This window comes from Gekko japonicus, unplaced genomic scaffold, assembly GCF_001447785.1.
Source record: "Gekko japonicus isolate JY-2015 unplaced genomic scaffold, Gekko_japonicus_V1.1 scaffold125, whole genome shotgun sequence".
NCBI lineage: Eukaryota > Metazoa > Chordata > Lepidosauria > Squamata > Gekkonidae > Gekko > Gekko japonicus.
In genome coordinates this window covers 1-25,368 of record NW_015165834.1, presented here as the reverse complement: position 1 = coordinate 25,368, position 25,368 = coordinate 1, and the positions used below count along the sequence as shown (strand labels likewise).

General features: G+C 43.2%; 1 protein-coding gene across 1 annotated transcript in view; it reads left to right on the top strand.

The window, feature by feature from the left end:
• The window catches only part of SULF2 (sulfatase 2), a gene marked incomplete at its 3' end in the record, with an annotated part of 114,662 nt that extends 100,815 nt beyond the window's left edge, over positions 1–13,847 (top strand). The window contains exons 8-10 of the mRNA XM_015410906.1: positions 7,421–7,549; positions 10,586–10,642; positions 13,718–13,847. Coding sequence (XP_015266392.1) covers positions 7,421–7,549; positions 10,586–10,642; positions 13,718–13,847 — 316 coding nt within the window. The remainder of the gene's footprint in view (positions 1–7,420; positions 7,550–10,585; positions 10,643–13,717) is intronic.
• Between the last annotated feature and the right edge of the window lie 11,521 nt (positions 13,848–25,368).

The following is a 25,368-nucleotide window of genomic DNA, read 5'->3' as shown; positions in this document are numbered from 1 at the left end:
GTGTAGAGTCGTCTTTTAGGTTGTCGGAAAAGGGTGTTTGCTATGACCAGTGTGTTCTCTTGATAAAACTCTGTTAACCTTTGCCCTGCTTCATTTTGCTTTCCAAGGCCAAACTTGTCTGTTATTCCAGTTACTTTTTGACTTCCTACTTTTGCATTCCAGTCCCCTATGATGAGGAGGACATCTTTTTTTGGTGTTCTATGAGGTGTTGTAGCTCTTCATAGAACCGGTCCACTTCAGCCTCTTCTGCATCCCTAGTTGGGGCATAGAATTGGATTACTGTGATGTTGAATGGTTTGCCTTGGATTCGGACCAAGATCCTTCTGTCGTTTTTGAGATTGTATCCTATGACTGGCTTTCAGATTCTCTTGTTGACTATAAAGGCCACACCATTTTTTCTACAGGATTCTTGGCCACAGTAGTAGATATAATGGTCTTCTGAGTTAAATTCGCCCATTCCCATCCACTTTAGTTCACTGATTCCCAAGATGTCGATGTTCAGTCTTGCCATCTCATTTTTGACCACATCCAACTTGCCTTGATGCATAGATCTTACATTCCAGGTTCCTATGCAGTATTGTTCTTTGCTGCATCAGACTTTCCTTTCACTATCAGACATCCACAACGGAGCGTCCTTTCGGCTTTGGCCCAGCCGCTTCATTCTTTCTGGAGTTACTTGTACTTGCCCTCTGCTCTTCCCCAGTAGCATATTGAACACCTTCCGACCTGAGGGGCTCATCTTCCGGCGTCATATCTTTTAGCCTTTTGATACTGTCCATGGGGTTTTCTTGGCAAAGATACTGAAGTGGGTTGCCATTTCCTTCTCCAGTGGATCACGTTTTGTCTGAGTTTTCCGCTGTGTCCTGTCCTTCCTGAGTGGCCATCCACGGCATAGCCCGCATCCTCATCGAACCACACAAGCCTCATCTCCACATCAAGGCAGTGATCCATGGAAAAAAGCTCTTTAAGTTGGCCCTGCCTGTCTCATTCATCTGCAGATGTTACGTTCCCCCAGATGATGAAAGAGGGTATGGGATACTGCCTGGCTTGCTATCCTGGAAAGCTGCCAATGGCTATCATGCATACAAACACTTCCAAGTGGTTCCTCCAAGTTGCACTCCAGTCCTGATCATCTTGCATTCTTACAATGCTGTGCGTTGGCTCACGTGCAGTAAGAGAATCATATCTTAGACAGTCGCTTGGATCCTATGACTGCATTTCATGTCTCTGCTGTGTAGCATACGTCCTTTACTGCTGGCACTTGTTATTTGTGCAAGGGCTCATTGAAAAACATGTATCCTGTGCAAGCAGAAGTATTAGCAGTAGATTAGATGCACTGTGCAGGAGAGGCTGTCCAGCACATGGAGAACTGTCATGGGATCCCAGCCAGTTATGGACTAGTGGCAAGAGGTGCAAAGGAGGAGGTAGGAATGGAGGCTTGGTGAGCTGGTCAGACAGGCTTAATTAAGTTGCTGTGTTGTACTGGAAACCAAACCTCTAAGATTGCATTTTATCAAGACAACAGGACTGATACATCTTAATCCACCCTCCCCCAGCTGAAATAATTAGCTTAGGTATATAGTTTCCTATCTTCAAGGAGCCATTTCATTACCACTGAGCTCCCGAAGAGCCTGTGCATGTTGCACAGGATTCTTGGGGCAACTCTTGGGTGCACACTCGTTTTATGGTGGGTGCTGACTTGAGAAGACAGGACTCACTGGAAAAGACAGTAATGCTAGGCAAAGTTGAAGGCAGTAGGAAAACAGGGAGACCCTAGATGAGCTGGATTGATTCATTAGAATAAGCCACGGACCTTGATTTGCATTGTCGAGGATAGGACATTTTGGAGGTCAGTAATTCATAGGGTCACCATAAGTCGAAAGTGAGTTGATGGCACATAACACACACTGACTAGGTATATTGAGTCTCATTGAGGCTTCTCATAAAAACAGAGAGTTCTGTAGCTGCACATGGCATGAGAAGTTGTACACCCCATGTGTCTGTCATGATAGCTCATCTGTCATTACTCGTCACTTCAGGGACCCGATAAGCTTGTGAGGATCTCTCCCTGGAACACAGCTTGAAAACCAAAACATGTTAAGGACCATGGGATAGATCCACACAATGAAATTGAAGATGTGTTATCCAGTGCTTATGCGCCCCCACTCCACAGCCCACATATGCTTGCAGTTTAACCCTTCCTGCTTCCCTTTCTTAATTACAGATGGAAGAAACCCTAGGATATTCAGATTTACATACCTGCAATAAGAGTACCTGCTTATCTAATTGCCCAGATCATCTACTTTCTGCACTTCTCCTTAGTGCACCAAGTGCCAAGCAAAAAGTGCAGGAGGTTTCTACCTGGACGTATGCTTAGCCTTGAGAAGAACCGGTTTCCTCTGAACTTCCTTTTTGATCCTGAGATGTGGTAGCATTTTAAATCACGAACCAGTTATGTTCTGCAGGAGTCTGCCACTTTGGTGCCTTCTGAGAGTCCAAATCTGTTTCTATTATGTTCACATAAATCAGGGCCTGAAAAGACCTGATAAATCATAGGTCATCCCTTTAGAGAAATGGGCTAAGTCATGCCTGCACGTACTCCAGGAAGGGGTTATATCAGATGTGAAATTAATGCAAACTTTGAGTCACTGTTTCCATCAAGAGGGAAACACCAGCTAGCATGTTAGCTTCACTAATGTCTGTAGAAATGTTAAAATATGATTTAAAACAACAATCTTGTGGTTCAGCCTATAAGTACCTAATCCCAGTATCAAGACAAATATCAGTTTACAAACATACAGGTTTAAAAGTACATATCGGCTACTTATACAAGAACCAATATCATACACATTTTGGGACAAGGCCTTCCTCAGTGGTATAAATCAAACTGAGCACTCCATTAACTTAATGATTAAATACTGAAAACTGACCATACAAAGGATCAACTTGAAATGAGAAAAAAGAAGGAGAAATAAACAATCTCAGTGTTTGATGGGAAATGAAATTAAATTTTAGAATTCATAAAATGTGGATAACGACCTTACTCACACTAAGATGTTCACTTGTGGAGTAAGAGGTATCAGATTTTCTTGTAATCCAGCATGGGTAACTCGCCAAAATGTAAAATATTTCCTTTGCCCGTGGATCTAAAATGCACATAAAATATTTTGCTCAGAAATTACAAATTGAAAAAATCTCCTTAGTGGTCAAGGAAAAAAGGGGGTGTGAATGGCCAGGTTTTTTGTTTTTTTTTAAGTGCAATATTTACCTCCTTTGGTCAGATCAGATATGTTCAAAATTCCAATGGAGTGCTCAGAACAACTGGAACAGAATCAGCCTCATAGTAACCCAACCTCTCTATATATAGAAAGTGTATGTGTGGGTAATCAGAGGTAATCAGAGGACGGTGGAAGACTGGAAGGCCTGGCGTGATCTGGTCCATGGGTTCACGAAGAGTCGGACTCGACTGTGCCACTGAACAACAACAACAATCAGCAACACCTGAGAGAAAAATATTACATCAGCCTACTTGCAAACCTCAACCCTAAACATCAGCCAAGTCAGTCAGACACATAACCAGTCAGTTCCTTCATTCAGATTTCTTGGCACCGGAGTATCCAATATGAAGATCCAGGACTCCCTTTTCTCCAAAAGCCAAATTTGTTGTGAAGAGTGCACTTGCAGTTTCTCTGTGACCCAGAACTCATGGTCCTTACCTGTGCACCCCAAAGTCATATAGCGCTCCATTGTGGAGCCAGCAATTTTTGCTGTCTGATGCAGCTTCTGTGATCAGATATTCTTACTTGTGAAGCACTACATGACCTTGGGGGACACAGATAAGGACCTTAAATTCTGAACCACGCAGTTGTTGTTTTAAATCATATTTTGGTTTTTCTATATGCGTTATTAAATTAAATACCGGTGTTTTGCACATTTGTTCTACGTTCATAGTTATATTTTAATCTCTTTTTCATTGCTCCAACCTCTTTGTTCAGGGTTGTGTTTTTCTCCCCTTTTTCAATGGCACCCAGCTTCACTAATGCTGTCTGCACCTTCTATTTTTCACGTAAACTAATTGCTGACTGTCCCCACTTATCAGCCCTGATTTAATAGCAATTGCTGTAGTGAGGCCTCATTACCATAGGTTCATTACTTTTACCCAGATACGCTACACCGCATTAACTAGTAATTAAAATTAAGCTGCTCTTGTCAAGCAAATGAACAAATGTATCATCCTCGGTTCTCGTCATTGTTTGTTTGCTTTCAAATCCAGTAATTCACAAATGGCCTCATTCATTGTTGCAAATTAGGATGCCGCTGCCTTGCTGTGTCTCTAAGCTGTAAATAGGTACAAAGGCTGAAAAACAAACCATATGGTGCTATCTTTGAACTGCAGTTTCTCCCTGTGAATTATGGCAAGTGTGCACTTGCCCTCAAAGATCTGTATAATTGTGTGGTTTTTTTTCTTTAGGCATAGTTCCTCAGCTTTCTCTTTTGTTTTTAGTGAGCTTTGTAATTAGTGATGTCGCACACAGCTCAAAATCTGGAAGTCTCCAGTTGAGATTTTAACATAAACTCCCCAGGAGGTCTTTAAACAAGGCATTCTGTCTCCATCGAGCCATTCTGAAATATGGGGATAGTTACGCAGACCTCCCTTATGGAGTGCTTGTTCTGGATTAAAACAAGATCGTGTATTTGAAACATTTCGGACCCTAAAATGCTATCTAGATGCTGAGATTTTATTAATTGACTTGTGGTAAAAGACTTCCGGATGCAACGAACATGAAGTTGAACACACTCCGGGGGACGGTGGAGGACTGGAGGGCCTGGTGTGATGTGGTCCATGGGGCCGCAAAGAGTCAGACTCGACTGTGTGACTGAACAACAACAACAGAAGGCTTCCAAGAGCGTTAAAAAGACTGCTCTCATTCTGGACAGTTGGCTTCACAATTAAATTCCATGAGTTTCAAGCTTCAGTTTTGTACTTCACTTATTGTGATGATTGGTCAAGTAAATACAGGACTTCAGATGGAATGAAATGCATGACTGCTTCTGAAAACGACACAGTGGCACAGTGGGTATATCCCACTGTCTTAACATCCGAACTGTGTTAGTTCGAGCCCCGCGCTGGTGTGAGCAGCCAGCCTGTTGTCCCCAGCTCATTGTCCACCCAGCGATTTGAAAGCTTCAGCGAGTAGATATGGGTTGCATATGTATCAAGTAAAAGATTATGCACAAGCAACCCGAGGCTTTGCTCATATATTAAAGCACCCTAAAAGATGGGCAAACTGACAAAGAAGCATGGTTGACATGCAAAGTTACCAAGAGGGATTTAGGATCGTTGTAGTGACGGGGACGGCAAAGGATGAGATGGTTAGACAGTGTCAGAGATGCAACGAACATGAAACTGAGCAAACTTCAGAGGACAGCGGAAGACAGGAGGGCCTGGCGGGATCTAGTCCATGGGGTCGCGAAGAGTCGGACTCGACTGTGCGACTGAACAACAACAAAAGTGTCTTTGTATAAATCAGTTTGGGATCTAACACTTTTAACCAAGGTTAAAATTTTAGGGGAAATACTATTACATGAATTAATTTGAGGCACAAGTTGCAAGACCCCTAGCACCTGGCTTTAGTGCCAGTGTTCATCTCTGTAAAATATGAAAGGAAGCTAAAGGAGAGTGCCCAGAGTGGAAAGCTTCCAGTCCTGGACACGTGACTCCCTTACACATGTAAGCCCTCAAAGGACACTAGGAAATTATGACTATTTTCATTTCCTATCAGCATCACTGTAAAATGAAACATTGATAACCTGTTAGCGCTTTTCTTGTCATCAGTTCTGATACGTTTCCTCTCGTCTGATTTCATCTCCCTGCTCTCATCCACCCTTCTGTTCTGCTGTCTTCTGAATCTGTTCCCATGGGAAGCCAGATGACCCATTTCTTCCTTAACTTACACAGCTTCATTGCAGCAAGCACCGATATTAATTTCTGCACTGTTTTCGGAATTTGAGGCACAAGTTGCAAGACCCCTAGCACCTGGCTTTAGTGCCAGTGTTCATCTCTGTAAAATATGAAAGGAAGCTAAAGGAGAGTGTTTGACCTGAATGTTGGGCAAGCACAGCTACTGTACAACACAAACTGCCCAGAGTGGAAAGCTTCCAGTCTTGGACACGTGACTCCCTTACACATGTAAGCCCTCAAAGGACACTAGGAAATTATGACTATTTTCATTTCCTATCAGCATCACTGTAAAATGAAACATTGATAACCTGTTAGCGCTTTTCTTGTCATCAGTTCTGATATGTTTCCTCTCGTCTGATTTCATCTCCCTGCTCTCATCCACCCTTCTGTTCTGCTGTCTTCTGAATCTGTTCCCATGGGAAGCCAGATGACCCATTTCTTCCTTAACTTACACAGCTTCATTGCAGCAAGCCCCGATATTAATTTCTGCACTGTTTTCGGAAGGAAGCCAGGCATGAGATGGCAGCAGGTTGCCTCTGCAGTAAAACACAGTTACGGTTGACAGGATGCTCCTCGGTTCTCAAGGCAGCAGAGGAGCTTTGTGGTCACGTGCTTTTTCACACTGAGAAATTTTAATTTCACCTTTGATCTTGGTTGCTGGCTAACTTTAGCTAGTAAAAAGATTTGCATATTCGACTTTGACATTGATTGTGCTTTACTTATAAATCTCCACATTATGCTGGGGTGATTTTCAGACTCAGCTGTGGAACGGGTTGGGGGTTACCCTTCCAGAGGTTCTGTTTACCCCCAAGCATTTAGTTATCTATCTGATGTCTTATTAATCCTTGCTATTTTTACTGGGTTAGCTCTTTCAAGTCATTTATGAAACTGACCTCTCCCGTCTCCCCATTCTCATTGCAGCCTATTGCACTCCCTGAAGATCTGCCCTTGGGTTCAGGGGGCCCTCAGAAACAGACTTGAATGTGACATGGTGTGAGGGCTGAACCAGGAAGGAGGAACTGACAGAAATTGCTTTTCCTCCCACCTCTTGCACAAGTCCTTGCTGTGTTCATGAAATTATCTCATGCAAATTGGGGGACCAGTGATTTCTGGCATCTCACTTTTTTGATGCAGGTCCCCAGCCATATCCCACTTTGTTTCTGAGGTTCCCGGGTCCTTTGGGGGGGGGAGTTTCCTATGTAATTTGTAGAGGGCTGCAGGAAGCCATTCTGGAAACTCCTGCCATTCACAGTCTGCAGGATCCAACACAGTATTTTTGAACAGGTTTTTTGCTGCTATTATGGGATTACTGCTGCTTTTAAATTGCATTCAATAAATGCTTTACAGCTCTTTCTGTTGCTTTTCCATTTAATTTTGTTTAACTGTATCGTTTATGGAGACATGGGCTGTAAATAAAAAGGCTTTTATAAAGACTCTGCACATGTGCTTCCTTTTTAGGAATCCTCACATTGTATTGAACATAGATCTGGCCCCAACCATTCTAGACATTGCAGGTCTGGACATTCCACCTGACATGGATGGGAAATCCATTTTAAAACTGCTGGATTCTGAAAGACCAGTTAATAGGTAAGTGTGGAAATTGCACTGAATACAACTTCATGCTCCCACCTGGGCAACTCAGTCCTAAGAACCAGATGTTGTCATGTCAATGATGCTGTCATCTTACTGCCATAGCTATTCAGTATCACATGGTCCCTCAACTGAAGACATACTAAAAAAGACCCAGTTATGAGCAACTAAATCTATAGCAACTGGACCCGAATCCATAGCAACACAACCCACACTGGTTGTGCTCTTGTGTCTGCCATATATGTATGCAGCCAATCAATTCACGGATATGCTTAGAAAACTGGAAATATGGGAATACTTCCCTTTTGGGAGTAAGAATTAGTAGGAGCAAAATGAAAGGAAAAGGAAGGACTACATTAAAAAGTATTCCTCTAATCACATACCCAACTTGATACTCAAGAAAAGGATGCATATGGAATCCTCCATTTTCCCTGGAGTTGAAATTAGCTATATATACCAGAGCAGGAAAGACTGCAGGAAATGGTGTACATTTGTGAAACAACACAAGCTTATTGTCTCTCAGGTCCCTGGTTTAAGCGCTGCATATGGTTACTTACCAGAGGGGCCTGCAAGAATCCCATGCACAGCTGAAGGGAGGGGCTGTGGTTCAGTGGAAGAGCCTCTGTTTTGCATGCAGAAGGTCCCAGACTCAATCCCAGGCACCTTCGATTAAAAGAACCAGGCAGTAGGTGATGTAAAAGACCTCTACCTGAGACCCTGAAGAGCTGCTACCAGTTAGAACTGACAATACTGACCTTAGTGGACGGGTGATCTGATTCTGTATAAGACAGCTTCCTGTGTGTTGATGGGTATGCAGTCAGAGCACATGGTCACTCATACAGACTCGATGCCCCAGACTCCAGTCCTTTTGGCTAGCACCTTTCCATGTAGCCATTCCTCCACTGCATCCATAATTATTGCTACCTGCATCCCAGAAACCCTTATTCTCTACCTCCCTCCCTGTCTTTGAAAGCTGCATTGACAGGTGAAGAATCTCAGATAGAACTACCCTGGCACTGTCTGCCCAAACATCTGTCTGTCATGCAGTCTATAATAGTGCTAGAAAAAAAGGAGTTGACCATTACCCAGTGGAGAAGACTCGCTGTGCCCTAGTCACTGCAGATGTAGGCTCATCCCAACACCATGGTGTTCTATCAGCACTTAGGGGGGGGGGTGGCTTTCCTCACTATGCATACTTATGCTACGTCCCTATATGAGAGACTCTGCTAGCAACTGTTGAAGAGAGAACAGTGGTTGAGCTAATTCACAATAGGTATATCTTTCAGTGGGCAGGATGTTTGGAAAAGTCAAAGTTTTAGGCAGAGGATTCCACTGCCTTGCCTAACTGGGGGGGGGGGTACATTGTCTTTACATCCTCAGTAGAAGGAATGGAGGATTCAGGTTTGACCTTTGGCCAGTGCATAGTTAAGCATTTAACTGAATACCTAAACCATGGTCAAGGATTGGCCAGGGTGTGAACCAATGGCCTTGAATTCTGTTTGCAACCTGTGGCTTATATTTACCATTACTAGGTATTCCAGCACACTGTCACAATTCATTTTTAATTTTTTAAAAATGTATTTATTTATTAGATTTTTATCCCGTTTTCAGGCCCTGCAGAACTGCAGCAGGTCCCGCAGGGCCCTGATCTCCTCCGGGAGCTCATTACATCAGAGTGGAGCCACCACCGAGAAAACCCTAGCTGTAGTTGTTGCTAGCTGGCCTACTTGATATTCAGGAGGACCAGCCGATTCTGGTTCCCCGATCGCAGCGCTCTCTGGGGAACATATGGGGAAAGGCGGTCCCTGGCCATAAAGGGCTTTAAAAGTAGTAACCAGTGCCTTGTACTGAATCCGGTATGCTATAGGCAGCCAATGCAGTGTCTTTAGCACAGGCCGGATGTGCTCCTGTATAGGGAGTCCCATCAGCAACCTGGCTGTGGCATTCTGCACCAGCTGCAGCTTCCGGATTTGGGACAAGGGCAGCCCCATGTAGAGGGCATTACAGTAATCCAATCTCGAGGCGAGCATTGCGTGGATCACTGTTGCCAAGTCGTTGCGTTCGAGGAAGAGAACCAACTGCCTAATCAGCCTAAGATGATAAAAGGCCGACTTGGCAGTGGCTGCTACCCTGTGCCTCCATTGTTAAGGAGATGTCTAGGAGGCATGAGTCACAATTTGGGGGAAGGGCTGTAACTCAGAGGAAGAGCCTCTGCTTTGCATGAAGAAGGTCCCAGGTTCAATCCTCAGCTTCTCCAGTTAAAAAAGACCAGGCCATAGGCTATGTCAAAGACCCCTGCCTGAGATCCTGGAGAGCCACTGACAGTTGGAGTAGACAACACTGGCCTTGATAGACCAGTTGTCTGGTTGCAGTTTCGTGTGTGTGTGTGTTCCATTTCACTTATTCGTCGTCTGGTTGCAGCTTCGTGTGTGTGTGTTCCATTTCACTTATTCGTGATCTGCAGACTAATCATGTGATGCATTCTCCAGCTTCTTTGTACTCCCAGCGTGCCACCACCATAATCATTACATTTTGCAAGAAATGTGGTTGTTTTGCTACTGGGAAGCAGGAGAATCCCATGGATAGCAAGGGTTTACTGTTGATCAACACCCACTGATAACCATAGCTAAAGCCTCTGCATTAGTAGTCTCTGTTTGCAAGGTGACAGGCAGATCTTATTGGCATCTGGGCCAGAACTTAGATCTGTGAAGTACCGCATAGTTTCACAACATGTTTGTGATATTTATCAGAGCTAAGACAACAGGCCATGACCAGCACCAATCATGGTTAAATGTTTCATCTTCACCTGTCCTGTGCATCAGCGTCATTTGCAACTGTATTCTGCATAGACTATGTAGGCCATATCCAGGTGAGAGCAAACGTCTCCCATGTTATCTTGTAACTGTGTCTGTCAACATTTGCCTGCCAGGTGCACTCTAATCATACATCTTCAAGGGAGGAGCCAAGTCATGTTTCTGCTGAGGCAGGGCCCGGGGACTTTGTTCGACTTTCATGTTAAGCTTGTTTTTCCAGGTTCCATTTGAAAAAGAAGATGAAGGTCTGGAGGGACTCATTCTTGGTGGAGAGAGGGTAAGTGTTATTTACAGAGTCCTGACCTTCAAAAGGAAGAGGTCACTGGATTGTTATAGCCAAAGTAAGCGCAGCCCAAACCAGTAGCCCCTGTTTGGTATTTCTTTGTATTATATTTATGGAATTGCTTTTTAAAAAAAGACTTTTTAAAATTTCATTGGAATGGCTGTATAATAAGAACTAGACGTAGTTCTAAAAAACAAGCAACCACACGCAGCTGTCCATCCTTAAGTAAGTATTTGTTTCATGAAATAGGTAGATCCTGCCGATTGGCACCTTTTTGTCTAATTCATGGAATACCCAACCACTTTATCCATTCACGGTAATGTCACAGTGCTGTGCTAAGGATCTGTCACTATGGATGTGCAGGAAAGCACACTGGGTACTGAATTCAGCTGCCCGGCAGTCTCAGCGATCACATTAAGAAAAGAACAAACTTGTAGCCCTTATATATTTTAACAATATGTGAGCATGGTCTGCTGAAATACAAAAAGCTGAAGAGATAGATCAGTAATAAAGTTGCTAACCTCTAGGTTAAGAAATCAACCCTGACTGTTCCCTGCAAGGCCAGATAATGAAACTGAAGCTCAAAAACTTTGGCCACCAAATGAGAAGGGAGCACTCACTGGAGAAGACCCTGATGCTGGGAAAGATTGAAGGTCAAAGAAGGCGGGGACGGCAAAGGATGAGATGGTTAGACAGTGTCATAGATGCAACGAACATGAAATTGAGCAAACTTCAGAGGACGGCGGAAGACAGGAGGGCCTGGCGAGATCTTGTCCATGGGGTCGTGAAAAGTCGGACTCGACTGTGCAACTGAACAACAACAACCTCTAGGTGGAGCCTGGAGTTTTCTTGGAATTCCGGCTGATCTCCAGACTACAGAGATCAGTTTCCCTGGAGAAAATGCCAGACTCCCTGGTATGCTATAAATTCTAGCTCAAATCCCCCCCCCCCAAGACACTGCCCCCAAATTTCCAGGAATTTCCCTGCCTGGCGTTGGCAACCTTCTCCATGATTTTCAATACCAGCATAATAGTATGGAACAATAGCTTTCAGAAATCACCCCAAAGTGGCCCAATAAATTATGCAAATTGAGAGGTTATGCAGAAATTTTCATACATTATTCCTGGTGCAGAATTAAGCTTTTCTTGGTGCAGAATTTGGATTGCTTGCATGTAGGTTTTTGAGGGTTTTTGTACCACAAAGTACTCACAGTCCTAGTAACAGCAACACCCAATTCTTTAATTCGTTTACTCAAAAAGTCTATATAGCATATTGACTTTTAGACAGTATAAGAAAGATTTGGTTAAATTCATGAGAAAACCAAAGGCTTCAGTGACTCCTACCTGTATTCCCATGAGGTCTGGAGAAAAATGTCCTATCCCTTTAAAGGTAAAGGTTCCCTTGCTCGAAAGCCAGTCGAGTCCGACTCTAGGGTTGCGGTGCTCATCTCTGTTTCAGAGCCGAAGAGCCAGCGCTGTCCGAAGACGTTTCCGTGGTCATGTGGCCGGCATGACTAAACACCAAGGCGCACAGAACGCTGTTACCTTCCCACTGAAGTGGTACCTATTTATCTACTTGCAATTTCTTGCTTTTGAACTGCTAGGTTGGCAGGAGCTGGAACTAGAGACGGGAGCTCACTCCGTCATGCGGCAACTCGGGTCTCGAACTGCTGAACTACCGACCTTCCACAGCCTGCAGTTCAGCGTCCTAACCACTTGAGCCACCGCAGCTCCTCCTATCCCTTTAGATGAGGCTTAATATGTAGAAAGCCACCCTGAGCCCTATGGGGGAGGGCGGGGTATAAATCTGAATAATAAATAAATAAATAAATGGGAAATTGAAACTTTTCCGGGCGAGGTAAATAACACTTCATTAAGCTTCTGTTAAAGGACGGGACATTTTTCTCCCGGCCAGATGGCAATTATTGGTCTTCCAGTTTGACCTACAATACTTCTCTAATTTCCTTTCCACTTGTGACATCTCATTGGTTCCACAACAACCTAAAATATTTTTTGCTAATTTTTCTTTCTCTTCCTGGGACTTCATGCTTTTGTTAAAAAGATTAATCCTGAATTTATTAACTTAAACGTTTTCCATTGTTTTATGCCTTGTACAGGGGGTTTGGGTGGGTGGGAACTGGATCCCAGGAACAAGGCCTCTATCAAGAAGTAGCCAGGATTTTAGCATTGAATCTTGGGGAGGTGATTTGCAAATTCAACTCTCAAAAAGGCAGACATCACAACAAATAAAGAGTCTCCAGAAGTGAATGAGACAGTGAGCTGGGTTCTCTGGTTGCCCTCTGCCAGCACAAGAGCACTTTGACCAGTGGAAGAAGGGAAAGATTTTCATTGATTCCACCTCTAATGGAATGGTGGTAAAAAGTGCTGTCACGTCACAGCCTAGTTTTAGTGATCCTATAGGTTTTTCTAAGCTAGAAAGATGGCTTGCTATTGCCTTCCCACTGCATAGAAACCCTGGACTACATCTAACTACTACCCAGGGCCGATCCTGCTTAACTTTCAAGATCTGATGAGATCATGGTAGTCTGGACCATTCAAGTCAAGGCATTTCAGAAAAACAGTGGGCTATGTTCCCTCTAAGCTGTGGAGTCTTGTGAGCAAAAATTCTACTCTGTGAGCCACTGGCATTAAAGTTGTGAGCAAACGATTTGGCTGCTGCATAAGTTAGTCAGCTCTGGAGCCATCCTGCCTGAGCTAAGACAAAAAATTGTGAGCCGGAGGCTAAAAAAATGTGAGCTAGCTCACACTAACTCAGCTTAGAGGGAACACTGGCTATAACGGAAGACCAGATACTGGGATTCAATCCAATGTCTGTCTGCACCATTCTCAAAAACTGCTTTTATGTCTTCAATGACACACTGATGTCATTACGAAAACCAGACAGCGAAGTGTGTAAGAAAACCAGACAGCGAAGCACAAACAGTACCATTTCATAGGCCATAGTGCTGATTGCACCTCTTCTTACTGGGAATATAAATATGTCACGTACCCACACTACTAGTGTTGGAACAATGTTAATTGAAATGTGCTTGGTTTCTTCCATTTCCAGGAAACTGTTGCACAAGAGAGAGAATGATAAAATGGACGGTCAGGAAGAAAATTTCTTGCCCAAGTACCAGCGGGTGAAAGATCTCTGCCAGCGAGCAGAGTACCAGACTGCATGTGAACAGCTTGGACAGGTGAGGAACCTCTTTTTCCCAAGTATACACCTGTGTAACTGCATAATAGGTGTGCCATTTAAGAGAATTTAGAAATCCTGATTGCATCCTCGTTAACAATAATAATTAAGTGCTGACAAGTTGCAGTCAACAGATGGCAACCCCTCAAGGGGTTTTCAAGTCAAGAGATGAGCAGAGGTTGTTGGCCATTGCCTTCACCTGCAGAGTCTTCCTTGGTGGTCTCCCATCCAAGAACTAGCCATTTATTTATTTAAAACATTTTTATGCCACCTTTCCACCCAATCAGGGTCCACAAGGTGGTGTACATTAAAAAAGTAAAACATTTCAACAATTAAAAGTGCAGTTATAACATTCAATTAAAAACACATAAACAAACAAACATGGCTGACCTTGCTTACCTTCTGAGCTATAACAAGCTCGAGCTAGGTTAGGCTATTCAGGCTTGTTAGTACAGAAGAAATAATGTTTTCCCACAGGGATTCTTCCCCAGCTGGAACACAGTGTGCCCCCACTTTTTTGGGGGATGGGAATTTCCACACAGGCTCTTCTCACATAATGGGTTCTTGGGGCTTTCCCAGTTTAGCAGGAATAAAGGAAAAAACTCCTTTACTCCCACTTAAAGGGGAATTGACAGTTTGGCTGCAGACAGCTAAACTCCGCCTTCAAAGTGGCAGAGATAAGGTTCATTACTTTGCCCCCCTCCATCCTTTTGTTTGGGAAAGAGTTGATTGCAGGCCCCAGCAAGATTGTCAGTGCTGTTTTCACTGGCACAACGGGATGGGGGGGTCTGTGGTCAGTAGTGAGCAGTATGGGGACAGAGCATGTATACCGCATCCTCCTTCCACCCAGCTTGTTGCTGCTTCCACACTGGGGGTGGTGTTGCCTGGATGTTGCTTTTCTACTTGCAATTAGTGAATCTGTGGGGGGGGGGCTGTGGCTCACTGGAAGAGTCTCTGTTTTGCATGCAGAAGGTCCAAGGTTCAATCCCCAGCTTCCCCAGTTTAAAGGACCAGGCATAGGTGACGTGGAAGCCCTGTGCCTGAGACCCTGGAGAGCTGCTCCAAGTCTGAGTAGACAACACTGACTTTGATGGACCAATGGTTTGATTTGGTATAAGATAGCTTCATGTGAGATCAGGGTAGCTGAAGAAGGAGAACAAAATTTCTTAGGAGCTTCTTTCAAAATAAGAAACATACAGTTTCTGTTTTTTGTTTTGTCCCCAGTAAAATAAAAGGATCCTTGATGGATCACATCATTTAGTTTAATTTTCAAATCCTACTAAACTGACATTCAGTTTTTATCTGTACAGGAATAACATAGGTTGTTTTAAAAGCTTGGGCCAGTACAGTAATATGTGTACACGGGTATCTCTTTTTAAAAGCATACATGAACATTAGTTTTTGCAGATGACTTTTGGAAGTTACAGAAAGAAACTGAAAACGAAGGTAGTTTAGTGTGATTTGAGCATTTTAGCATGGGAACACATTTGGCCGACAATTACATCAAGAGAAGCTGTAATCAAGTTGATTAGAGCCAGTTCTAATTTCCACAGACACACTAACCCTGCATGTAGCTAATCTTCAATACCTGTTGCTCTGTCTGTTCAAGAAATGACGCAGCTGAAAGTACGTGTATGTCTGAGGGCCAATACTGCTTTTGTCTATGTATAGCTGAACAGTTATAGCTGTGTGTGAGTGAGCGACTTTTCTAGAATGTGCACCATAGCTCTTTAAAGACGCATATTATTTGGCTACCTTGTTCAGTATCAGAAAGATGCACCACTGTACAGTTTCTTTTTTATATACATGTATATAGACTTGTAAAACTGCATTGTCCTGGTTCAGACCACTGGTCAATCAAGCCCGATATTTCCCCTGACATGTTTTAACACCAAAATCAGCTAAACTTAAAGGTGGCGGTAGGAGAAAAATACACACAACTATGTGCAGCTTCAGCATCCCTTGAAACGGCTCTCCAGGGATTCAAGAGTCTTTCCTAATCCTGTCCCCTAAGCACACCCGTAGATCGGATGACAGACAGGATCCTCTTGTTAACCTCTAAAGCTGCAAGGAGTAGACAAAATGAAAAGCGAGGAATTCAAAGACAGCGGTTACTGTTTCCTTCCTCCAGTGAACTCAGAGAAACACATGTGGAATTCCCGCATGAGGAATATGACTGCTTAGTTTTAGAGGCAAAGCTGTATTGGGCATCTTAAGACAGTTCTCTCTCCCTCTCTCTCTCTGCCAGGGATTTTGGATATCCACAGTCGTGTCTTTCCCTTATCCTTTTCCCTTCCTTTCCAACACCATCTTCCCACATACACTTAAGAAATTTTGTAGTAGTACTAGCACGAGTATGTCAGATTATCTTCATCAGCATAGAGATGCATAGCAGTATCACCAGCCATGGAGATGGCCAAGGTTACCGGATTCTAAACCCTACAGAGTGTTATAGACAGAACTCTAGGCCCTTGAATTTTATCCAGGAGTAAGCTAGAATCTGATATGGGCTTTGGAGAGTAAAGTAACTGTGCTTCCTAAAGCTCATTTTAAAGTGGAGCCTCTGTCCACACCTTCAGTAGTAGTAGAAGTTAACATGTCTAATTCCCCTGTATGGTGTGTCATCAAGAAGAAAATAAGAGCTTTGCATACTCTTGAATTAATGTGTTGCCTTTATGTTTCCAGTCATCACAGCAGGCCTTGTATCAGCAAGGAATACTTGTCTATATAAATCATAGAATCACAAAGTTGGAAGGGACCACCAGGGTCATCTAGTCCAACCCCCTGCACAATGCAGGAAATTCACAAATATGTTGAAAGAAGAATTTGGTGCCTGTCATATTTTAGGCAATTTAGAAATGATAGTACTGAACAATATTTATTTAGGTTGGTTATTTATCATTTATTATTATCAGTGATTAATTATCATTGATGCTGATGTTAGATCCTGGATTGCAAAGTAACTATGATATCATATCAATGTAACAAAGTTGGAGTCAAGGATCTAAATGAACACGTTCTTGATTCATATGTGAAAATATATGTATTAAGATTACTGCTCAGCTGTTCCTTATATCTCTTTTGCTTTCAGTACTATTAGGCACGTTCTGTAGCATCTTGGAGAAAGCTGAACCACTTCTATCTGCTGACCTATGTTAAAGAGCACTTTCAAGCGTCAGTTAAAGTAACAGCTCTGCTCTGTGGAGTGTTCCAAAAAACTCTAGGGTCTCATCATAACAGTTGTACAAGGACTTCGTTTAAGACATTTGCAAAGTTTATACAGATTTGTTTGTGTACTCTGTCCAGTCATCTGGCAGGCTGTTGGAAGTAAACTTGTTTTGCATTCTAAACTGAGTCGTTTAAATCTTGAATGAGGCCTTGAAATAACTAAGATACCTTTTCAAGATGGTTTTCCACCCTTTCCTTATTGCCTCTTCGCAGCTCTTGTATCTCAAGAGTATCAAGAACATTTTATGCACGTGATCACAACAGCCACACAGTATAAGATAAATGGCAGGTTTAGCCTGTCTTAGACATCTCATATTTATTAAGAACATTTTTATACCACCTTCCTAGGAACCTGCTCAAGGTGGCTTGTGTATGTGTGTAAACTGCTGTCAAGTTTCAGCTGACTTCTGGAGACTCCAGAAAGGGGTTTCTAAAGCAAGTGAGAAGCAGAGGTGATTTGCCATGGCCTTCCCCTGCAGAGTCTTCCTTGACAGTCTCCCAACTACTGACCCTGCTTAACCTCCAAGGTGTGATGAGACTGGGCTATATCGTACTGCCTTACCTCCCCGGGGGTGGCTTACAAGATGATGATGATGATGATGATGATGATGATGATGATGATGATGATGATGACGACGACAAAAGATTAAAATATGATTAATTGAAACCCACTATTAAAAACCCAGCCCAGCATAAAAACATCGACCACAAAAACAGACCAGAGATAGCTTAAAATAACAGTTTCCAGAATAATATAGTGTGTGTATTTTTTTACAAAATCAACTCCTTATTTAAAAGTTTGGGCAAATAGAAATGTTTCCGCCTGATGCTTAAAAGAAAGCAATTTAGGTGCCAGGCAAGCCTCAGGGGAAGGGCCTTCTACAAATAAGGTGCCACTACTGAAAAAGCCCTGTCTCGTGTTGGGCCCCCGCCCCAATGGGGGCACAGAGAGTAGGGTTTGTGAGACAGATCTTAAAGTGAGGGTCTGGACAATATGGAAGCAGGTGGTCCTTCAAGTACCCTGAGCCCATTTGGCACCTATATAAGCAATTAGGTTTGAGTTTGGAAGCAGAGACCAACAAGAATTTCAGGGTATAAGCTTTCAGGAGTTGAAACTGCCTTTGTCAGACAAGAGTACAGTAGAAATGGAGATTTCTGAGTCCTTTTATCCTAGTCAGAAGATGGTCGGGGTGTCTTAAAGAATGCTTGTAAAGGATGCAGTGTGCAATGTATATTATAATCAGCTTGATTAGAGCAGAGGGAAAATGCTTGGGGGCAGAAAATTTGCATCGGTAGTGAGAGAAGATGCTAATTTTCTGCCTCCACCATTTTCCCTCTGCTCTAAGCAAGCTGATTACAATATGCATTGTATCTTTGCATCCTTTAGGGGCCGCGGTGGCTCAGAGGTTAAGATGCTGAGCTGCAGACCAGAAGGTCTGTAGTTCAGCAGTTCGAGACCCTAGTGCCACGTGACGGAGTGAACTCCCATCTCTGGCCCCAGCTCCTGCCAACCTAGCAGTTCGAAAGCAAGAAATTGCAAGTAGATAAATAGGTACTGCTTTGGTGGGAAGGTAACAGCGTCCCGTGCACCTTGGCATCTAGTCATGCTGGCCACATGACCACGGAAATGTCTTTGGGCAGTGCTGGCTCTTCAGCTTGGAAATGGAGATGAGCACCACCCCCTAGAGTTGGATTCAATTGGCTTTTGAACAAGGGAAACGTTTACCTTTTACCTTTGCATCCTTTACAAGCATTCTGTACAACACCCCCCACACACACCTCCTAGCTAGGGTAAAAGGACTCTGAAATCTCCATTTGTGCTCTACTCCTGTCTGACCAAGGAAGCTTTGACTTTTGAAAGATTCTACCCTGAAACTCTTGCTCATCTCTAAGGCACTACTGGACTCAAATCTGTTTACTGTAGACCAATATGGCTGCCCTCTGAAAATAAATAAGCAGTGTAACTGGTAGTATTTGCCAGCGAAATAAATTCACATTAACTCTGTGAAAGTGGGGAGGGGCTGTGACTCAGGGGTGGACCATCTCCTTGGCATGCAGGAAGGTCCCAGGTTCAGGCATGTCCAGTTAAAAGATCAGGTGATGTGTAGGACCACTACTTGTGTCCCTGGAGAGCCACTGCCAGTCTTAGTAGAGAATACTGATCTGGATGGACCAGCAGTCTGATTCAGTATAATGGAGCTTCGTGTGTTCATGTGTCATTTCTCCTTGCTGTCCTGAGGTCTGTTGGACAAAGGGAGCAAATTTTGAAGCTCTGGGGGAGGAAAATATCAACACTCTGATAGCCCTCAGAGATCACCACTATGTAATTGTAGCCTGTCTCATAAATAAATTGAAAGAGAGAGAAGGCTTATTGATTATGACGGTGCAAACTTCAAGTAAGCATTTAGGGAATCTCCTGGATATCTTGAGGAATAAATGGCTGATTACTATTAATCCATGAATCCCACACACGAGATTCATTGTATCATAACTGCTGGTTAAATACCTGGTTCTAAAATGTAGTATGTCTTTGGGTTTTTCATTTATTCCCAGAGTACATTTCTCATATATCTCTGATGGCTCCTGTAGCCTTCCTTTGGACCTTATATTTCCAGCTGTCTCTCAATTCCTTATTACCTTTGCAAATTCTCGGCTTCTCACAGTCTTCTTTTTCCTCAGTATTCAGCTAAGTGTGGATTCAGGGGAAAACCATATATTACCATCAGACACTGACTTTGTTTTTTTAAGGAGTTAAGCATATCCTGAGAAGTCTGAAGAAGACACATTTTTCAAAAGCAGAAAATTGCCCTTGAGGATGAGTGGCTTGCTAAAATATAGTACATTTTAAGTGGATTTCCTCCCTGCCCCCACCTTGTTCTCTAATAAATTATTCACACCTCTTTGGAGGCTTTGCCTTTCTCTCTCCCTCTCCCTCTCTTTCTTGTTGATACAGTGTTGCCTGTAAGTTGTTTCTCAGTTTTTCTAAATTATTTTCTACCGTTAAGCAATGTGATCACTGGTAGGAATGAGCACGAACCCAGTTTGGGGCAGCTCCCAAACCAAACCCCAAAACCAACCCAAAGGGGCACCACTCGAACAGAGCCGGTCCAGTGAGTTTGATTCCCCCTTTCTCCAGGCAGTGGCGAGTAGCCACCAGGAGAAGGGGGTGGGGACCACCCTAGAAAGGGCTTCCCTCTACCTTTCTCCCAGCCATGGCCCACCGGGGCTGGGAGAAAGTGGGGAATGCCCAGGAAGAGTTAAATGGCTGCCAGCCATTTAACCCATTGGTTTTGCTTTCCCTCACTTTGAAGTGGAGGGAAGCAAAACTGAGAGGTTTAATGGCTCTCACAGCCCTTTAGCCTGTCAGTTTTGCTTCCCCCTGCTTCAAATGAGGGGACTGAAACCGAGGAGTTTATTGGCTTGCAGTCATTTAACCTGTCAGTTTCGCTTCCCCCCTTCAAAGGGGGAGAGGAAAAACCAAAGGTTTAAATGGCTGCTTCCTCGATCACCAAGTTGTCCTTTAGATGCTCACAGATTGTTCCCTTTAAAATCTGCTCCATTATCTTCCCTGGGTTAGAGGTCAGACTGATTGGCCTGTACTTTGCTGGGGGTCATCCTTCCTTCCTTTTTTGAAAATTGGGATAACATCTGCCCTCCTTCCTGCCTGTAGATGGAATCAGGTTCAGGTCCTGCTATCCCTAGTGAAAGGATCTTAGGGTTATTAACCAATAAAGTTTATTTTTTTAAAAAAAAAAAAGTGAAAGGATCTTAGGGGGGAGGTGCCGAGGAAGACCATTCTCAGCCTTCAAGAAGGTAGCAGTGAGTCACCATCTCTTTTTGCATGATTCATACAACTGATTTGCCATGCCAGAGCTGCTGCTGCTTCTCTCTTTTTTTGGAAAAAAGAAGTGCTGGAACGCTCAAGAGGGAAATGAAGTTTTCAATCTGCATACTGAAAACTCCTGAACTTTTAAACATTTTAAAAAGAATTTTGTCAAAGAGGTTTCAGAACGTTGTTCTGGTGCGTTCCCCTAGAAAAAACGCCCTGTAGCCACGCTAATTTCAGTGGACTTAGAAGGGTGTAACTCTGCTGAGGGTTGCATTGTAAAACCCACAGCAGCGACTTTGTCCCTGAGCCAGTTCCATGATTTTTGAAAACAATGGCTGGAACGAGATTTTAGTGATGGGATTTCTCAGTCACTAGTTTCTTCCAGTGTGCAAAGCAAAAACAGGAGGGTGCCAAGTGGGAAATGGGCAGGAGGGGGAATGCCTTTGCCCACAGTAGAATTTTGCAACTTTTTGCCCTCTGAAAACCGGGTCTCAGAGCTGGGTTAAGGGAATAGTGGCTGAGGTGGAGGGCGATAAACAGGTGCAGAGGATGGTTTACATGACAGATGCAAATGCACAATTGGGAATCTTGTATTTTGTCTCTAAAGATCTACCACTGAGGAAATGAATAAGGGCATTGCTACAAATGACATTGGAGGGTCATAACTGGAAATCAAGACATATTCTTTGGCTGTAAAAAGTAGCTACAGGAGGACTCAAAACCAGAATGGAGGGGAAGATTTGACTGTCCTCTTTCCTACATGGTCACAGCTGTAGGAAAAAGGAGAGTCAAAGCTTCCTCCCTTCTCTGGTTTTCAGGTCAGTGTGTTTGTATGGGGGGGGCTACTCCATCCTGTACCTTACATAGGGTTTCCTGTTCTGGGTTGTGAAATACCAGGAGATTTGGGGGGTGGAGCCTGGAAAGGGTGGAGTTTGAGGAGAAGAGGGACCTCAGCTGGGTATAATGCCGTTCTGTCCACCCGCCAAAGCAACTATTTTCTCCAGGGGGAACTGATCTTGGTCATCTAGAGATCCGTTGTAATAGTGGGAGCTCTCCAGCTGCCACAAGGAGGTTGGCAACCCTAGGCTTACAGCAGTCAAGGGGAACTCCAAGATTATGTGTAGTTTTTACCCAAAGAAAATGGACAGTCCTCATGTTTTTAGAGAAAATTATGCAAGCTGCCTTGTAAAATACCTTTCCTTGGAGAAACATGGGACTCATTGCATAAGAATAATTAAATCAGACACACACCATTCTCTTTTTACTTTTGTCATTTGGATGGTTGAAATGTCCAATTCTTCCTTGGATTTTATTGCAAATAGTTATTTTGACTGCCCTAAATCCACTGAGGAAGAAAACCTATCTGCTAAAAAGGTAAAGGTTCCCTTGCTCGAAAGCCTCAATCCAACTCTAGGGTTGCGGTGCTCATCTCCGTTTCAAAGCCGAAGAGCCAGCGCTGTCCGAAGACGTTTCCGTGGTCATGACTAAACACCAAGGCGCATGGAACGCTGTTACCTTCCCACCAAAGTGGTACCTATTTATCTACTTGCAATTTCTTGCTTTCGAACTGTTAGGTTGACAGGAGCTGGAACTAGAGACAGGAGCTCACCCTGTCTTGCGGCACCCGGGTCTTGAACCGCTGAACTACTGACCTTCCACAGCCTGCAGTTCAGCGTCTTAACCACTTGAGCCACCGCAGCTACTTAATTATTAATAGCTAGAGTTGCTCCTTTCAGAGCAGAGTACGTTCAAGTTGCATGATCATCTTTCTGATAAAACAAAATCAAAACATCAAAGTGATTTGATGGTTACTGTATCCAAATCTAAAGGAACTGAACAGGTTACACTTCTCTGCCCTTTAATCCAACAGCAGTATTCTCAGGTTAAAATTGTGTGTAGGTGACTTGAACCAAGCAAATTGCCTCCAATAATAGAAAAATCCTTCCAGGAAGGTCGGAGCTATTTATCCCTGATTGGAGCCCTATATAATGAGTTGACGCTAACATCTGTAATTGCTGTAGTTGCAGCAAAGCTCTGAAGGGCAGTAATGCAAAAGTACTTGTTGTAGCAGCGGAGGTTTGGAATGAGGTCAGGGCTTCTCCATACAAATACAGATCTGGCCTCTGGCTGGCAGGGACTGCTAAGGTATTTGGAAAGGAAGTGAGATGACAGCATTACTCATGAGCATAATTGGAGGGGGGGACGATCCTGCTTCTTTTTGCCATACTACGAAATTGGTAACATATTAAAAAATATTGAAAAAATATTAGCATAAATTGAACATTTAAATAAGAGGTCTAGTAGGCAATGTGAAATGATAAACAAAACTGAGTGGGTTGAATCCAAGAATAATTTCCTCTAATGGAAGGCACTTCTGTTGGTGGATCAGAACTAGGGGTGTGCAATTTTTTAACCTTTTTTTGGGGAGGGAGTTCGAGTCTATTGGACCTGAAAAAATGTTAGGATTCCCGAAAAATCCCAGATCCCAATACCAGTACGGTTCCAGGATTTTTAGGAATCCCGGATTTTTTCAGGTCCAATAGATCCGAGAAGGAAAATACTGGTGTTGTAAAAAAGTCAACCTGATCCTGGGGCTGGCTTGTCTTCTCCTGTAGCCCAGTTTAAACTGTAGGAGAAGCCAGCAGAAAGCTGAGCCAAACCCTGCCAACACAACTGGTCTTCGGGCTGTCTTCAGCAGTCCCTTTAAACTTTAAAACTTTAAAGGGACTGCAGTGGAAGCCCAACAAACAGCTTAGAGGCGGGAGCCATCTGCTCCTGCCTCTCCACTGTTTTCGGATCTACGGAGTAATTCCTGAATATATCTGGGAATTACTCAGAATTTTTTTTCTGTTTTCCCAAGAAAACCCAGGTACATTTGGGATGCCAAAATATACCTGAAATATACTGATAAGGTATTTTTGGCTCAGGAAGAGCCTAACGAACACCCCTAAACAAAACTTCCCTGCTCCCCCTGCTGCTACAGCCCTCTGATCTCCCTAAAATGCTGCTCCTGGGGGATAAGGGATCCCCAGAAACAGCATGAGGGGTGAATCAGATGAACAGAGGTATTTTAAAAGTGGAACTAGTTAAAACATAACTAGCCATTCTTATTGTCATAATGTAATTTTGTCATGTGTGCATATGTTATGAGGATGTTAAATTTTTATTCAAACCTAGCAAGAGATGTTTTCGTAATAAGTGTTAACATTTTCCCTTTGTGTACCGAGAATTCTTGCTGCCATTACTAGGATAAAAACAAATTGGTATTTGGGATTTAGACTAAATTTCTTTGAGGTCACATATGCCTTAGATTAACATTGTTCCAGGAACATTTTAATTGGGAGGGGTGCGGATTAACAACAGCTACAATTTTCTACAGTTTCCTGGACTTTTCCAATGGGTATTTTATCATTCTGCTGTGCTGGTTTGTTTAAAAGGATCTGTATTATTGAAATGCACCCATAAATGCACTTCTGATACCAGTAGCACATTACTCAAGAAAGAAAGAAAGATCTAGGTTTGAAAGAAGAGTGACAGCATTTGGGCAGGGCGTCAGCTCGAATCGTGGCGGACGCCAATTGATCGTGCTCCAGAGATATCCCACTGCCCTTGATAAAAAACCCAACATACAATTTCAACGTCTCATTTGGCATGGGAAAATCAAACGGAGGACAAAACAGATCGAAAGTCATCCCCGGAATCCACTCTCAACCTCAAAACACAGCTGCCGGAGCTATTGGCTCTCAAGAGAAAACCCGACGAAAAACAAAATGGCGTCCAGATCGGGTTCGAAGGCAACAGAGCAAAGCGCATTCACTAAACACAACCTTATGGACGTCTTAAAAACCTTCAAATCGGAAATGCTTGAAAACATAAACGACATGCTCAAACCGATGTCAGATCAATTAGAAGCGCTTCAAATTTCAATGCAAAATGTTGCTCAATCAGCTGAAACAGCACTTGAAGCCTTAATTGCAAATCAAGAGAACATAAGAATGCTTCAACTTAACGATACATGGGCTAAAGAGAGAATACTCATTACAACACCGAACAAGAGAGAGATTCATTAAATTTCAAGGATTTCCAGAGCAAACGGAGAAGGCAGAGGACTTAACTATTTTTATTTCTAACTGGCAAACAACAGTTATTGACTTCGGAGATGACTCTGCTCCAATGCTGACCAGAGCATATCGTCTGGGTCCTATAACAAATGATAAAAGACGAGGTCCAAGAGATATACTAGCTGAATTCCTAGACCTTCGTTTAAAGAACAAAGTTCTCAATGCAGCTAAAGAAGATAGATGCTTTAAATTTGATGATGAGCAAGACATATATGCGTTTCCAGACATACCTGAAGCACTTCAAATACGAAGAAATCTAAAGCCTATTACTCAGTGCTTAAATGACGCCCAACTCAGAAATCGCTGGACACAATCGGGAAGTCTTCAACTGAGATTCCAGGGCA